General features: G+C 37.2%; 4 protein-coding genes across 4 annotated transcripts in view; 2 read left to right on the top strand and 2 right to left on the bottom strand.

Moving 5' to 3' along the window:
* Nucleotides 1–322: 322 nt before the first annotated feature.
* LOC134820964 (U3 small nucleolar RNA-interacting protein 2-like) lies at nt 323–1702 on the bottom strand. Its single transcript, XM_063831633.1, is given in 2 exon segments — nt 323–569; nt 572–1702. Coding segments are annotated over 2 exon segments (1251 nt in total). The 5' UTR covers nt 1686–1702; the 3' UTR covers nt 323–432.
* An 875-nt stretch (nt 1703–2577) lies between these two features.
* LOC134820400 (large ribosomal subunit protein uL29-like) overlaps nt 2578–17980 on the bottom strand; it is a 51196-nt gene continuing 35793 nt past the window's right edge. The window contains exons 2-4 of the mRNA XM_063830771.1: nt 3485–3584; nt 3151–3284; nt 2578–2746 (exon numbers count right to left, since the gene is read on the bottom strand). Of these exons, the coding sequence (XP_063686841.1) occupies nt 2605–2746; nt 3151–3284; nt 3485–3580 (372 nt within the window). The 5' untranslated portion in view covers nt 3581–3584 and the 3' untranslated portion in view covers nt 2578–2604. The remainder of the gene's footprint in view (nt 2747–3150; nt 3285–3484; nt 3585–17980) is intronic.
* Nucleotides 5351–17980, top strand: part of LOC134820399 (melanopsin-B-like) — a 44117-nt gene continuing 31487 nt past the window's right edge. The window contains exon 1 of the mRNA XM_063830770.1: nt 5351–5374. The gene's annotated coding sequence lies outside the window, so the exon portion shown is untranslated. The remainder of the gene's footprint in view (nt 5375–17980) is intronic.
* LOC134821452 (uncharacterized) lies at nt 7956–16934 on the top strand. The gene is made up of 5 exons (XM_063832195.1): nt 7956–8141; nt 15273–15471; nt 15716–15888; nt 16071–16277; nt 16573–16934. Exons 1-4 carry the CDS (start codon nt 7956–7958, stop codon nt 16269–16271), a joined length of 759 nt encoding a protein of 252 aa, XP_063688265.1. The 3' UTR covers nt 16272–16277; nt 16573–16934.

The following is a 17980-nucleotide window of genomic DNA, read 5'->3' as shown; positions in this document are numbered from 1 at the left end:
AGAGAGCCAGAGAGTGAGTGGGGTAGAGAAGATTCAAAACCAAACATCTGAAGATGGTGGGGATCTACTTAGATCTAGCTCTCATCTTCTTCCTCTTTCTCTTCAGTCTCCTCATTCTTTTCTTCTTCCACTTATCTCTCATTGCTAAGATATTTTATTATCACATTTGGTAAGCTTTATAGCCCTTAACGTTGAAAAAATAAATTGGATTATTATGTGAAATTATTCACATTAATTATCAAAGCATACATTTTCAAGCTTTCTCTAAAGTTTATTTTCCGAAGATCAAGTTAACCATCTAATATATTGAAATCAACAAACGTGAACAAATTCATAACTTTATTTTCATCAAAACAGTATCATTACACAAGAGCTTTCGTTTAGTTTAGTTTCTTAATTCTCTGATAAATCGTTAAAAGAAAGTATGATTTATCATCTGTTAACCTCTTCATCCTCAATTACCATAGGATAAACTAAAACTCTATTCCTAGCGTCCTTATTACACCACCATCGGCCCATTTTAGGCTCCTGGCCAACTCCCAAAACAAAACAAGAATTATCTGTGGTATGACTATTGAATTAACAGTTCCAACTACTTCTATAGATTTAATCAGCGCCATTGATCTGTAGGTCTCAGCACAAGCCCAGACCTTAACATTTCCCCCATTACTCCCACTTATAAAACACTCAGTATTCTTAAGAGCCGCTACAGCTGATATCCAGCTACCCTTAGCATGAGCTTTCAGTTCTGTGATAGCAGGTTTCTTCTTCTTAATGTGCCACACACAAAGTACGTTATCCTGGGACCCTGTGACAAAGTGCTCCTCGTTCAACATGGAAACACAGTCTATAACTGTGTTCTTGTGGCCGTTAAACACCAGCTGAGATTCTTCCTGAATCTTCCAGAGTCTGAGAGTTTTATCCTGCCCACCCACTGTCACTACCCGCTCTTGTAAGAAGCTGTCCATACCAGTTACTATATCCTGGTGCCCATACAGACTCTCTATATAGAGCTTATCATCACAGTTCCACAGGATTACACTACGATCAGTTGACCCCGACATAAGAAGATGACTGTTCCGTCTGAAAGCTAGAGCTGTTATAGCCCCTCTGTGTTTTCTGAAGCACTTAACAAAAGTCATGGTGGCAATATCCCACAAGATTATCATCTTGTCTTCCCCTCCACTAGCTAGGTACAGGTTGTCTGAAGATGCTGCTAGAGCGAGAATCTGTTTCTTAGAGTCGTGTTTTACAACTGTCACTTTCTTACCCGTACTGATATCCCACTTAATGATCGCACCGTCCTTAGAACTTGAGAACAGGTGAGTAGCAGTAATAGCTAGACTGGTAGGTGATTTTCTGTGACCTTTAAGTGTGAACTTGTTCTCTAGTACACACAACCTCTTACCAACCCTGATCTCCAGCTTCCCCTTCTCTGCTAGAACATCCTGCTGTAACCGGTGCGCTATCAAATCTCTGTTTATCTCACTATCATTCTCCGTGTTCAGCTGCTCTCCTTCTAGTTTGTCTAGGTACTGTTTGGCAAGACGGAGTCTCTTTCCCTGTGCTGACTCTTCTACACTCTCCGTGTCGGACACTGACGCTGCGTCGTCACTGTCGCTGAAGTCTGAGTCGATATTCTCCGCATTTTCCTCAGTCTCAGGTTCTGCTGCTCGTTTTACCATTGCTAGAAAGAGGAAGTTATTTGATTGAGTAATTTTTAATATACAATTTAATCAATTTCTGATATGCTAAAAATCAAGATAAGAAAAGTTATTAGTGTTGCAGATGATTCATCATTCAAGTTTTAAGGGGATGATTTTTGACAGAACTTAGTAACAATGTAACTGAATAGTTTGAGAACCCAATAAATCAAATAAAACTTAACAAATACCGCAATAATATCTATCAAATTTCCCACAAAAATTCTATACACAAATAAATAACAACAAAAATTGACTAAAACTTAAAAAGTCAAATCGTCAAGATCTATGCACTTATTTGCTAAGAAGTCTACTAAATCTAGTGACAGGGAATCTGATAAGGAATCTCCAAAGAGGGAAGGATTTATACATAGTTGAGGAGGGAGTGGTAATTTAACAGAGATGTTAAGGGAGAGAGTTTAGGAAGCTGAGAGGGGATAGAGCGATCTACTTAGATCTAGCTCTCATCTTCTTCCTCTTTCTCTTCAGTCTCCTCATTCTTTTCTTCTTCCACTTATCTCTCATTGCTAAGATCGGTGGGTTGTATTAAGTTTAATGTATTTTATTATCAGAATGTTTAAATGTAACGAGCAGACCATAACTCATCAAAAACTATTGATCTATTTCTGGACATTAGTGGTTATTGCCTTTACTTTCAGGGAGAAAACTCACTTTTAAGTGAAAAAATCAGAGTTATTACAGCCCTCTAACCCTCTAAACCGAAGAATAGATTCTACTCAACTCCCCACGAGTGTCCTAATCTATTATATTGCCAAGCCAAAAACTAAACGAGACGATCATGAAATTTGTAATTTACGAAATTATCAATTTGAGATTCAAGACTGAACGAGTTAAAAAAGCAATGAAACACGAGTTACAATAAATAAAAACCGTTGTAAAATTATGCTTTTATGGCAAACACTCGCTGGCTGAAATGAGCTTCTTTCTTCTGCTGTCTCTTCGTCTTGCGAGCTGCTTCGTGGGTAGTGAGGGCTCGTCGCAGAGCACGGGTCAGCTTGGGTCTCAGGTCCAGTGGGATGTACCTGGAGAGGAGATTGATGTTAATTTCCAAATAGAGGCTTAAATGTTTCTAAATCGTTAGCAACAAACAAATTTATCCTATCTAAGAGTTTAACAGGGGGGGGGGGTCCAACTACATTTTTGTACACTAATTTAGCGTACATTTGGCAAAAATCTGATGGCCATGTACATTAATGGTCATAAAAAATGTACAAAAAATCGGAAATCCCTGTAAACGGAACAGGAAAAAACATATTTTGTACATTTTTGTACATGTACTTTGGCAAAAATCTGGTGGCCATGTACAAAAATGTAGTTGGACCCCCCCCCCCCCCCCCCCCCCCCCAATAAAAAATAGGTCAAGTAATGGAGACAAAAAGTGGAGAGACACAAAGTTTGCTATAGACAAAAGAAGGAAATTGCTTACTTCTTCTTCTGGTAGAACTTCCTGAGGTTGTCTCTCTGGTTAGATCTGAGAACTGTGTGACACCGAGCAATGGACTTCCTGACATCCTTGATCTTACTGAGCTTGTTTGTGGCTCCGCCAGTCACTTTCTGGACCTGGAAAACAACAAATTATGGGGTTGCGAAACATTCACTTTGGAGCATATAAAATTAAAAACCAACTGACACCCAAGATTAATTCAGCTCAGGTCAAAAAACTTTTACCTATAATCGACAGAGCAAATATAGAGTGACTAAAATCTTACATGAGCAAAAAACGAAGTAAAAATAAATCAGAACACACCGTGCACACAGACCTGTAGAGTGGAGAGCTCTGTCTTAAGATCCTCCAACTGCTTCAGCAGCTCATCCTTGGACTTGGCCCGCATAGCCGGAGCCTTTACTCTAACCATGGCTAGATTAAACACAATGGTTAGATTAAGACACCAATGAAGCAGTTTAGTAATAATATTTTATTTCGCTTGGGACTGCAGGATTGTCGATACCCCTATGTAACCCATTGCTGCTGCCACTTAGTAATGCTTCAACAGTTTGAGGACAGCCCTACTTCAATTCTAGTCACCGCACTATAGCTTATGAATTGTGAACATTGTAAAATAATGTTGTCAACAAGATAGAAAGCTCAATTGTAACATGGATTTCCAGCAAGATGACCTTTCAAAACTAAATTTTAAATGCATACTTTCTGCCCAAGAAAGTACAAAACTTGATGGAGATGGGTCATCTTGTCTGGGGACAGCGGGATACATAGGGGGCCCATAAATTGGAGATAAATCAAACAAGTTAGGTAAAATGAATTGGAAATCTAGTTCAACTCTTTGACAGTAAGACCAGGAGGCAGGGACTGTTTCAGTTTGTCGGCTTTCTCTGGATCCGTTACACTAAGGGTATAGAGATAGCTGCTGCATCTGACCTGGAGGAATAACATGGTGAGCTGGTGGGCTATGGCGTTAAGCTATGTTTTGTTCTGAATACAGTTCCACTGGCGGTAGGATTAAACTATAAACTGTAGTGACAATCAAAATTTGCATAAATGTATGAGAAGTCGAAGGCACTACAGTAGAGTAAAATCCAAATGGCTAAGACAAACAACGATCAAAAAGGCACTATTGGCATTGAGGTAAAGTAAACTTGATTAACAATTACCTTGAACTTTACTTTGTCTTTAGTTCTGATTATCTTCACTGATTTGGCATCAGTTTTCCTGGCTTTCAGAAGGAAATCCTTGATTTCCATTATCTTCTTCGGCATGGTGACTTGCCTATAAATTTAAGAATAGTTAGGTTCTAGTGAACCATACAGTTCATAATCGTGGGGGAGGGTCAGATCAACATTTTTCACTCCGAAATCAAAGAGGGATACAAAATAGAGATAGAAGTCTAATCTTAAGAGGCACACAAGATCATTGTGGGTATTGGGGTCTCAAAAACATAAAATTAAATAGTGAATACGAAAAGTTGTAATTTAAGCCTCCATCAAATGGGTGCTGCACTTTAAAAGTGCAAAACTTTTAAAAGTGCAAAACTTTAAAAAGTGCAAATCTTTAAATGTGCAAACGAGTCCTGATCACACTTGTCTTCCGCTCTCTCGTGTTTTAATGTAGTGGCAGTACTTACTGTGCAAGAGAGAAACTCATAGAATAGAATAAATCGAGTAATGATCCTCTTACAGTCAGTTCTTGGGACAGAAATTCCAAAGGTGCTGTGTTGGTAACAAAGAGTGGTGCAATTCTAGTTCAATAACGAGTGTGCACTTCCACTCAATCAAGACCGCACTTGGCTTAGTTCTACCTATATCTATGCGACAAGTAAGAGGGAACTATCTGTAATCTGATGAGAACAACTCCATCTATATCAAATCTTCTTTAAGAAATTATTAGATGAAAGTTAATCCCTCATTTCATTGCTACCATGGAGATGAGCTAAATCGACTGCAGGATACAGTTGGGATAGAATAGAAGTCCTTGGAGCACAATGTTGAGGCCTTTACCAATTAGGATGGTAAGGATACAGTTGGGATAGAATAGAAGTCCTTGGAGCACAATGTTGAGGCCTTTACCAATTAGGATGGTAAGGAGAGCTCACACAAATAGTCTTAGCAGTAGAGCCATGGAAAGCTATAAATGTTCAGCAACTACCATCATTTTAAACTAATTACAACACTACAAATCTATTACATTTATTGAGGTATGACCAAAATGACCAACATGACAAAAATGTAATGTAATTGGAGGTATCAAATCTATTCAATCAACTTCAATCAACTTCAATCGACTTCAATCAATCTTTTTATCTACAACCAACTCAACCAACTCAACATCATGAACGATTCATTGGAAACATTTTTCGGCAAATTATTGATGGAATGTGATACAAAATGTAAAAACTGTTCAGATCTTGAAACTCGCGTGAAGTTTCTGGAGCGTAAAGTGTTCATTTTAGAGGAGATTGTTCAAACCTCACAAACAATAGCAGAGATTAATGAAACTATTTCGCCTCAAAGTGGAAACCAATCAATTGCTCAATACAAGTGTTCCGATGTATCAGTGCAAACGGACTCCAGCAACAATAACATTCAGTATGACAATGAATGTGAGGTACCAGAATCATTTTTGTTGATTGATGATGATGGCTATGTAGAAGCACCTCTATCAATTATTTCTAACAACATAGACATTTCAACCAGCGAGATTACAGACACTGGCTCAGTTATTCCAAGAAGTGGTGAATATTATGCAGGATTAGATTTAACACCTGTGTCAAGTTCAGACCTTACTACAGACTATGAAATCCCTGATATCGCCATCACACCTGTTGAACTTATTGAACAGGCACCATTCAGCAAATTTTCTGTTGAAATCTTATTTGAGGAATTAAAGTTCAGCCACCACTTCCATAACAGGAAATCAGTCTACTTTGGGAAACATCCTTACGTGTACAGTGGAGGAATGCATGACCCAAAGAAGATCCCCCAGGGATCTTACATGGCAAGTATATGTTCCTTTCTAGATGAGCTATTCCCAGAATACAACTACAACAGTGTTCTGGTCAATCTCTATGAATCTGGAGAGGAACATATGCCTGCTCATAGTGACAATGAAGAATTTATTGAAGAAGATTCGTACATTGTAACAGTGTCCCTTGGTGCTTCCAGGATGATGCAGTTGACTGAAATCAAAACAGGACAAGTGGTGACTTCCCTAATTTTAGAACATGGAGATGTATGTCTTATGTCCAAAAAGTCCCAACATCAATTCAACCATGAACTATGTCCCGATCCACTATGCACAGACAAAAGGATCAGTTTAACTTTTAGACTTATCAAACCAGTTGTCTGCAGTCAACCAAGAAAATCACCTTCTACAGCTAGTGGATATGTACCCTACAACGAAAGTGAATTTGAAGTCCACCATTCCAGAGTTAAGAGTTCAGCCAAGTCAACTGCAGCGCCTCCTTCACTTGAACAGATCCCAAGTGACCTGCCAATTGATACCATCTACATCAGCAGCAGTATGTTCAGGGACCTCAACGGAACTCTACTAAGTTCGAGGAAGCAGAAAGCTAAGGTGTTCTTCTACCCTGGAGCGAACTCTGCTCAAATGTTAAATAGGCTGTTACATGATGAGGAGTTCAAAAAACTGGACAAAAAGGATGTAAAGCGTGTTTTCATACTAACAGGCACAAACTACGTAGATTCTGTCTGTAACAATTATATTTCTATGAAAAATGCAACAGAAGGAATTGATCAAATACTTAGTATACTTTGGGGAATGTTTATTGGAGCAAGAATTTCAGTTATAAATATTTTACCTAGGAACAGTTATAACAAAAATGAAGTTATCAACGAATTAAATAGGTTTATTTCTAACACCTGCTCTAGCCATGGGTTAAATTATATAGATTTAGAACGTACCAATAGACTATTTACCAGCCGAGTTACTGGAGTAAGGAAACAGGTATTTTTCAAAAAGGGAATAGATAATGTTCACCTTAATATCAAGGGAATCGCCAGGTTGGCGAAACATTTAAAATATTTATCCCACAATGAGCAAACTTAGTCTCTCCATTCAGATTGTAGAAAGTTCTGTAGTTAAATGAGTATTTGATACTTTTATCAAAGAATCACATTTTAAATTATTAAGTCACAAATAAATCAGCATGACATAAAACTAAATGTCATGAATTTTATTTAAATTGCTTGAAGAAGAAACGTATAGATTTGTCCTCCTTTTAACTTTATTATTACCACATTCGTACCTCAATAAACGATAATCTCTCTCTTGGTCTATGTAATATACAGGGTGGCCTGACTAATCTGGCAAAAACTCTCGAACTACAGGAGCTAATATTTCGCGAAAAGCTTGACATAATTGGAATTAATGAGACAAACCTTAAATCTGATATAGACACTAGTACACTTAACTTCCCCTTAAACTTTGATTTTATAAGGTGTGATAGACCTAACGATAGAGGAAGAGGAGGGTGTGGTATATTGATCAACCAAAATGTAAACCACAAATTACTCAATTTAGATATAACTTACTCTGATATTTCTAAAATCGAAGCTATATGGATACAACTCAAGGATGCCAATCTTTACATTTGCTGCTTCTACAGATCACAAAACTTTTGTCACCTAGATACTTTCCTTGATTATATGACTGAATGTATGATGAAACTTCAGGGTAAGAAAGTAATATGGATTGGCGATGTTAATGTTAACCAAAACTCTTTATCTGATCTAGATTATAAAAAGTTAGATATAACAATGAAGCTCTTTGGAATGATACAGACTGTTACAGGAATTACTAGAGTTGCAAACTTAGATGGTAGGATAACGCAGAGCACAATAGATGTTGTCATGACTAACTGTTACTCTAATTTCATAGAGTGTAAAGTACTTGATGATAGAATAGGAGATCACCAAGCTCTCAAATGTGTTCTCGACTTTAAAGTAAGTAAAGCTAGTAAATTCCAGAAGGTTCTTATCAGAGACCACTCCTTAAACAATCTGAAAGCCTTAAGCTATTTTCTGGGATCCTGCAGCAACTACAGTAATATTCTAAGCTGTACTAATGTAGACCATGCCCTAGATGGACTTAATCATCACATCCAGGAATCGTATGATAATTACTGTCCACCTAAACAGATAAAATGTAATAGTAACTTTCTCTGTAATCCCTCTAAAGAACTGTTGGCAGAAATACGGAAGAAGAAGATGCTTTTCAGAAAGTATAAAAAGTGTTTAGGACAATTAAACAAATTCAAGTGTAATTGTATTAATGGAATATGTAAATGCAGAAAAAGTGAACTACATAAGAAATGCTCTACTTCGTGGGATAACTATCGTCCCCAAAGAAACTATGTTACAAAATTATCCAAAGAAAACAGACGTACAAATATTGTTCAGGACCTTACTGTGAAAAGTGCAAAAAACGATTTAAAAGGCATTTGGAAAACTATCAAACATGCTTCAAACTTACCTGGAAAAATAAGTAGCTCTTCCCCAAGCAACTTAAATGTTAACGGAGTTAACCTGCATTTTGCCACAGTTGGTACAATAATACAAGAATCGATTAAGGAAAAGGATTCAGACGACTTCCTAGAATATATGCCGCCTCCAACAGAGTGTAAACTCTCTGTATTCGAAGAGGTGACTGTTGAACAAGTAAAAGAATATATACTCAGTATACCATCAGATAAATCGATTAACGATATCATGCCCATTAAAATATATAAGTATATTATTCCCCAAATCATCGATCCAGTAGCTCATATTATAAACCTTAGTATGAAAAGTGGAACAATGCCGTTGGCATGTAAAATTGCATCAGTCACTCCAATTCTTAAAACTGGTGACCCTAATGATCCAAATAACTACCGGCCAATATCCATACTCCCCCTACTTGGAAAATGCATAGAATATTTTGTTAACCAACAGCTTACAGAGTATGTTGAAACAAATAAACTGCTTACCAACCATCAGTATGGTTTTAGAAAAGATCATTCCACCACTTTTCTAATGCTTAATCTATTTGATAAAATATTTACGTCTAAGGAATCACAGAAGAAACCTGCAATTGTATTCTTAGATATCAAAAAGGCCTTTGACACAGTAAGCCATAATATTTTATTAAAAAAACTTAAGTATTATGGAGTTGATGGCTTTGTCATAAAGTGGTTCAAAAGCTACCTTGGGGACAGAAAGCAACACACAAAAATACGTGGTAATGTAAGCACATCACTCCCTGTTAAAACAGGTGTGCCACAGGGTAGCATATTAGGACCAATTCTATTTAGTTTATTCATAAATGATCTCAGTAGAAATTGCACACAATCTACTGTTTACTTATTTGCAGATGATAGTGCACTATATTTTGATAACATTTCCCGAGGCATATATGAGAATGTAATTAAGGATATGAAAATTGTGTATGAATGGCTTAGAATCAACAAGCTAAGACTAAATGCTGCAAAATCTTCATTCATTGTATTTGATAGATCACCTAATCTGGACACGTTGTCAATCCCTCTGGATTTGGAAAAAGAATGCCTATTTATAGAAGAAACTAAATCTCAAAAATATTTAGGTCTCATGATAGACAATTTATTGAACTTTCAAGACCATATTGATTATGTGAAATCAAAAATTGCTAAAAGAATAGGGGCATTATACAGGTCGAAAAATCTTCTTCCACTGAAATATAGAAAAATGTTTGTAAATGCTCTTATGCTCCCCCAATTTGACTACCTGGATATAATATGGTGTAGGGCTGCCAAAACCAAACTTAATTCTCTTGATATATTATACAAGAAAGTAGCAAAAATTGCTCTGGATGTTCATTGGCAGGAACCATCAGTAAATGTATATCGAAATATGAAGTGGTTACCCTTACACTTAAAGAAGACAACTCCATCTATCAACGTATATGTATAAAATTCTTAATGAGGCTGCACCATCATCATTCACAGATAAATTTTCTTATGTATCCGGAGGATCACGTGATGCTGAGAGGTGCAACCTTTATATTCACAAATCCAGAACACACAAAACCTTTACATATTTAGGTGCAAAATGTTGGAATACAATTCCAGAGAACATAAGGACTATAGAATGTAGTGTAAAATTCTCACAATGTATGAAATCTAAATTTATGTCAGATGTAATTCAAGGAGTCTCATCCTATGAAATAAACAATAGTTTCGACTATTTCTACACTCTAGCTATGTGACAACTGAAACAAATTTTATGGTGCTGGAGTTTTTGTCGGGTGGAAAGGCCCCCTGCGTTATATATGACCTAGGTTTTTCCAGAAGTATAGAACTTTAAACATCTCCTTTATTCGTTCCCATTTGTTATCATTGCCAATCTATTATTGTTCTATACTTCTCTGTATATAACTGTAAATAACATTACTAACGTAATCCCAAAGTGGGCATCTATGTAATCTTAATTGTTACCTTCATGCCCACAGTTCACTGTTAAATCATATCTTATTTTATCACTCATTAATTTATTACTCATTATGTTTTACATACTATATCCTTATGTCCCTAGAAGGGTGTTCTGCTAACAGTTTTCGACTGACTTGAATGTCCTGCACAGCAGATTGAAGCTTCTTAAATTATTTTTATTCTTATTGTATTGCTGTGTAAATTTGATTCTAATTCTAATTCTAATTCTAATTCTAATTTATGAGAACTCTTAGAAGATCAAGCAGATAAATTTTAAGTTGAGACCGTTTTTGTAGCTCTGTCTACTAAGAAAATGACTTCATCCTGGCTGTTTTTGCTCCTTCTGGAATAGTTTAGCTTAGCATTGCACAATCAATACTGTGCGTCCTTGCGATAGATGGACACTATGGAGAGATTTGTCTGTGAAAGTCAATCCGTCACGATACCACAGGGACACAACAGCTGGTCTATCTATGGACTGGTTTTTATATTTGCAATGACAATGTGTCTACTGGAGAGGGTTTTGGATTAGTCGTATTTTCGAACAGCTGCAAATGTTTCTCATCAGAAACAAATATCAAAAAATCAGAAAGGGTCTAATTGTTTTGTCAGTTGGTGGACTAATTTACAAATCTTAAAACACGGTCAGCTAACTCAAAATTGACTTACGCAATGCCCTATTTGTGGGCAAAAAATGTAGTTAAAGACTAGTAAAAAAAACTAGTAAAAGCAATGTGATGTGGGGAATAAGTTAATCGTGTGAAGATATTTAAAAGTTTTAAAAAATAAACTCTGCTTTCAATTCGATAAGTTGAAACATAATAAATCAGATTGAGAGTTTGATAGTTCATAGGTAATTGGTTTGAGATTGTATACATTCCATCCAATACACTGTCTAACAGTTAGTTGTTTACTCAGATGCAACGCCTTGTTAGAGGGTAATACATAATGCTTTAGATAGCTGACAAATTAGTAATGTATGCTGAAATAGTTTACTTGTGATTGTGACTGGTTTGGAATGTCATCACCAGACATCGAATGGTTGCAGATAAGACAGATTTGATTCTACAAGCATTTTACGGTTTCACAAGCGCTGCAAGCTTGTTATCAAGTGAAATATTTGTTGAACTAGTAGATTCAATAGCATTCCTTAAACATTAGATGGTGTATGTTGAAGATAAAAGGCACCAATAAATAGGTTTCAAGATTATCTATTGTTCGAACAGAGAAGGACAAACCATCAAAAGCTGCAAGATAACTCTGCACTCAAGTAGACTTATCATTCTCCAGTTTAACTTTTGTATATTGCTGGTGTCATATCTGCTGGTCATGATTTACGAATATAATCTAATCTTATCATCAGTCCTACTACTGAAGGACTTAACGATTCTGAGGATCAATTACATTGACACTTTAGCTTAGAACCTTCGAAACTAAATGCTGAGACCCTGTGGAGAACCAAAATTTACCACATTTCCATTTTCGATGATGTTCGAGAATGTTAGAAAAAGGATTGTGTAACACGCCGCCGGTGTTGTATTGGGTGTGCAAGCACTGTGTGGACAAACAACTCATGTAATGTATAGCAATACTGCTAGCCCATCGATCATCGGTTCTTAAACGAATATTCGTGCATACAGCATAGCGATCAATAAATCAAATCACAAATTGTGTCCATTGCTCTACTACGCAATTTCAAGCTTATGTGAATTTGCATTGAGTTGCTGTTTAGTTCCACGTCCAAAATTGAACGGGAAATCTTCTAAGATCAATTTCGAAAGACCTCGACGAAAGCTACTCACGCTATCGTTATTACGGAGAAATACGTTGGTAGTATTTTTGAGCATGTTATGCCTTTTCAAAAGTATTCCAAATGATTTGTAAAAGTGTATATATTAATTTTGTAGCGCAATGCACTACTGGGCCGCGCCGCGCATCAAATAATTCTTCTCGCAACCGTAGATCGGCAAAATGCACTAATGCACCATTGGGCCTTGCCGAGCTGGGAAGGATTGACATCGTGAATCAAATATTAATTCTTAATACATTGCAAAAGATTTTACTTCGATTCATGAAATTTGAAAGAAGTTACAGCAATGCACGAAGTTTAAGGAGTGTGGTTTCAGTGGAGATGTAACTGTGCCAACTTATATATGCAACAGTTATAATTTTAACGGCTGACAAATAACATATAAACCACGTCCGAGCAAAAAATGTACTTTCAAATTTTGTAATTTGAATATATAATAACTTGACATACGTTGCATGCCACTTTTCGCGCGCGAAGCGCGCGCCGCCGAAGGCGGAAAAAGGGGCATACCATGAAGGGAATCGGACTTTTTAGAGGGACGCATATTCTGCGTCCCTATTATCCTATTTGACCAAATATGGGAGTAATTGACTGAGATGGCGCGCGCGCCACCAAAACAGTTAAATGCATTGTTTTTAACCAAGTTGCAATATTTGTGAGTTTACTTGGTATCTTTGTAGTATTTTTATTATCTAAACGACTTTATTAAGTCATTAGAACCTTCATGCAAACAAAAATTGAAATGTTTCAATATGTCTGTAAACTGAAAACTTGTAATTTTGTTCCAGACTGCTTAATTTTTGTACGGCGCTACTGATTCATGAAAAACGCGCTATATTTATATTTCGCATTGGATATATAGATGACCAATGATATCGTGGTATTAAAGTCATGTGACACCGCGATGAGCTAGCTGGCGTCTAGCTGCCTAAGATCATATCTATGCTTTCTCCTTTGTCCTATTTTATCACTCGATAACTTTTTACACATGCTTTTTTGTTCAACCTGTTGTTCAATTTGTTTAACATCTCTCTGGTTATTGCAAACCACTTCAATCCCCAAATTTATACATCTAACCATCTCTCTGGTTGCTTCCAACTCGTTAAAGCCAAGGCTCGACCAGGACCGCTTTTTTGGGGCTAATATTAAATACTAGTGGACTCTATGCAGCTCTTCCAGCACCCCTAAATTTACTGATCTGGAGGTCACATTTTATTGAGCCAGTACAGGCTAATATTAAATACTAGTGGACTCTATGCAGCTCTTCCAGCACCCTTAATTTGACTGATCTGGAGGTCACATTTTATTGAGCCAGTACAGGCTAATATTAAATACTAGTGGACTCTATGCAACTCTTCCAGCACCCCTAATTTTACTGATCTGGAGGTCATATTTTATTGAGCCAGTACAGGCTAATATTAAATACTAGTGGACTCTATGCAGCTCTTCCAGCACCCCTGAATTTACTGATCTGGAGGTCACATTTTATTGAGCTAGTACAGGCTAATATTAAATACTAGTGGACTCTATGCAGCTCTTCCAGCACCCCTAATTTTACTGATCTGGAGGTCACATTTTATTGAGCCAGTACAGGCTAATATTAAATACTAGTGGACTCTATGCAGCTCTTCCAGCACCCTTAATTTTACTGATATGGAGGTCACATTTTATTGAGCCAGTACAGGCTAATATTAAATACTTGTGGACTCTATGCAGCTCTTCCAGCACCCATAAATTTACTGATCTGGAGGTCACATTTTATTGAGCCAGTACAGGCTAATATTAAATACTAGTGGACTCTATGCAAATTCTTCCAGCACCCTTAATTTGACTGATCTGGAGGTCACATTTTATTGAGCCAGTACAGGCTAATATTGAATACTAGTGGACTCTATGCAGCTCTTCCAGCACCCTTAATTTTACTGATCTGGAGGTCACATTTTATTGAGCCAGTACAGGCTAATATTAAATACTAGTGAACTCTATGCAGCTCTTCCAGCACCCTTAATTTTACTGATCTGGAGGTCACATTTTATTGAGCCAGTACAGGCTAATATTAAATACTAGTGGACTCTATGCAGCTCTTCCAGCACCCTTAATTTTACTGATCTGGAGGTCACATTTTATTGAGCCAGTACAGGCTAATATTAAATAATAGTGGACTCTATGCAAATTCTTCCAGCACCCTTAATTTTACTGATCTGGAGGTCACATTTTATTGAGCCAGTACAGGCTAATATTAAATACTAGTGGACTCTATGCAGCTCTTCCAGCACCCCTAATTTTACTGATCTGGAGGTCACATTTTATTGAACCAGTACAGGCTAATATTAAATACTAGTGGACTCTATGCAGCTCTTCCAGCACCCTTAATTTTACTGATCTGGAGGTCACATTTTATTGAGCCAGTACAGGCTAATATTAAATACTAGTGGACTCTATGCAGCTCTTCCAGCACCCATAAATTTACTGATCTGGAGGTCACATTTTATTGAGCCAGTACAGGCTAATATTAAATACTAGTGGACTCTATGCAGCTCTTCCAGCACCCTTAATTTTACTGATCTGGAGGTCACATTTTATTGAGCCAGTACAGGCTAATATTTTATTTCTAACCCCATGATCAAAGTTCAAACTCAGAACTCAGGACTGCCAATGCCATATAGATTGTAAAATTCGAAATACATGCTCATTTCGAGTTCATCATAGTGCGCTTAGCTTTTTGATAGTAGAAAATATTAACCGTTAGCTGCCCACATAGTTTCTAATTACAAATTATTACGTGGCTCGTTAAAGAACAATGTGTCATTTGTACTGCAGGCATGGGGTCTGTCCGAAGAGAAACTTCACTGCGTTATCAGCGACACTGCTTCGAACATGAAAAAGGCTTTTTCCGCCTGGATCCTGTTTTCTCCATCTACTGAATCTCATCGTAAAGAATTCTGTTTTTCTCAAAGTGGAGTTAACTGGCTTATCAAAAAGATCAAGAGTCTTATCAAGGAGTTTAGAACCCCTGCAGGTGAGAATCACTACATTTACCTTAGGTTTTCTGTTTGATGATTTCATTGTCACATACTTAATCTGATAATAACGGCTGATTCAAAATATTTTCTTACTGAAATGTACACATTAATAACGTTTGATTAAAATGTTGCCGTAGGTACATGTTCGTTGAGTGACATAATCTTGGCAAAACTATCATTGTTACGACTTGCGTTTATCATTTCTTAACTATCATATGTTAAACTATCCCGCACATGCAGGTAAACGTCTACTGAATGAAAATCAAGCAGTAGAGGCAACTCTCATCAGACCAGTTGCAGTGGACACGAGATGGAACAGTTATTACATGATGTTCCAGGCCTTTCAGAATAAAAAATATGCAATAACAATCACCGCTCAAAATGCAGAGTTATCGTTGTCTGCATCTCAACAGGTCAGTTTACATGCAGCTCTTTTGACTCATCTCTCATTTTCTGAGTAGCACTAGTTAACATCAAGTTTAGAGAATCAATGTCCCTGGAATGTAACTGGAACAAATTCTTGTCCGCTGGACCTCCTAATTCCTAGCTCACTTCTCAATGTACAGGCTAAGTATTGATCAACTGAATTTTGCAGATGACTCCTCACGATTGGGATCTTCTGACCAAAGCTATTGCGGTACTGAAGCCATTCTACATCACCACAAAAGCGGCGGAGGGGGACATGGTTTCTGTTTCGGAGGTTATCCCAAATATAAAGAAACTGGATTACGCTATCAGGAGCATATCCTCAAGTGGAGTCGGAACTCTGAAACCCACGCTGCTTTCCGAAATGTAAAACCAAGTAGGTATGTGATATATGAACTTGCAAGTGACCCATGCAACAACCATGTCACCATGTGGTCAAATATTCATTTTTAACCTCCGGTTTGTGCTACCAAGCATTGATTCAGGCGTTATTGGTCGCTCTGCATGTCGTTTTAAGTTACTTTTCAAATACATCCTAATGTTGGGGTTTTTATAAGCTATTAATACAAAAGAAATATTTTTGGGTATGCAAACAAATCAACAATCATGGATTGCCTGTACAGTATCTTTACGTATCATCTAATGATCTATTGTGACATAATATATTTCAGGAGACTGAAGAAATCCAAAGATAGTGCAGCGATCTAAAGAGAATGAGTTAGAAGACCTTCGGAATCTGAAAGACGTGGAGTCGCTCTACCTTGACGGGAGAAAAGATGCAGCATTGTGATGAGCTTAGGATCGACATTAGACAACTCGCCACTAAGATCTTGTGGCTGTTACGCCACTAACGTCAACACCGGACGTCACAATGGGATTATAGCCCTCTTAGAGAAGAATTTTGGATGGGAATTGCAAAGATTTATTTGGTGCCTTCACAGGATAGACCTGCCATTAAAAAATTTAAGGGGTTCTGAGTCCTGAACTGTCGAGAGAACGAATTGGTCCTCTCAGCCACGCAAGGTGGATTATAATGCAGTAGATTTAGTTATATTATCAATATTTACTTACCGCTTGATTTGAATATGAAGTATAAAAGCTCATTCCGAGTTGTGTTCTATGAGTAAGCTAGAAGGTAGCATATTTATTTTAAAGGGATTAGATTTATTTATGTTTTGTTTTAGAACCATCTACTTCTGAGCTGCCCTGTCAAAATTAAAAGGGTGTATAGGTTGTCCCGGCAAAAGCCGTAATTTGGTCATGAACACTTCAGAAGAATTGAATGAAATAAAGGATATTGCCCGCTGTAAACAATGTCGGAGAAACCGTTATTGTAGCTTTTGCCCATTTTACGGTGTGAAGATGTTTTTACCATGGTAAATTCGGTACACGTACCCAAGTTCGACACGCACTCTAGTTCGTCACTTACCATGTAGTTCGACAAACCCTGAGGTTCGACTCTGTCGAACTAAAGTGCTCTATCTGGAGTCAAGTTCGATACGCACTAAAGTTAGACAAGAGAACTTTGACTGTCGGACTACAGTTTTGAAATCTCCAATATCCAGCAACGATCCTTTACGAGCTTGAAATCTATTCGTTTGTTAGTTTTCCACTTGTCTCATGCTGTTCAATTATGTGTTTATATAATTTCTATAATCCATATCTATGGACATTTAATTGACCTCATAATCCATTGTTAGTTATTAGAATTGTAGGCTTAACGGAGAAATAAAAGAGTAACGTGGTAACTCTTACTTCGTATTGTAGATCTAGATTGTAGATTATGCTAGTGAAGTAGTTAGCTAATTAGTGATTCACTCCCGGCGCAAGAACAAAGCGCCAGGAAAATAAGACAATTTTTCGCGCGAACTTGTAAATTTACTTACGCCGCGCAGAGATGTTCCTTCATGGTGTATCCATAATATCTCTGATATTTGGATACGAAACATGTATCAAATAATAACAAATTCAAACACCCCTCTGTTCATTTCGCTGTGAAAAGTGAAATAGCTTGTCCATTGTTTATAATGTATTGAGCCTCCACGCACTACTTTGATTCACGATGTCAATCCTTCGCAG

Source organism: Bolinopsis microptera, chromosome 9 (assembly GCF_026151205.1).
Source record: "Bolinopsis microptera isolate Bmic1 chromosome 9, MBARI_Bmic_1.0, whole genome shotgun sequence".
In the NCBI taxonomy this organism is placed as follows: domain Eukaryota; kingdom Metazoa; phylum Ctenophora; class Tentaculata; order Lobata; family Bolinopsidae; genus Bolinopsis; species Bolinopsis microptera.
The sequence above is the reverse complement of the archived record's forward strand: the minus strand, read 5'-3'. Positions and strand labels throughout refer to the sequence as shown.

Coding starts and splice junctions, on each gene's coding strand:
- LOC134821452 (XM_063832195.1), top strand. CDS start 7,956: ATGAAGCTCTTTGGAATGATACAGACTGTTACAGGAATTACTAGAGTT. Junction 15,472..15,715: donor GGAGTTTAGAACCCCTGCAG/GTGAGAATCACT, acceptor CCGCACATGCAG/GTAAACGTCTACTGAATGAA. Junction 15,889..16,070: donor CGTTGTCTGCATCTCAACAG/GTCAGTTTACAT, acceptor TGAATTTTGCAG/ATGACTCCTCACGATTGGGA.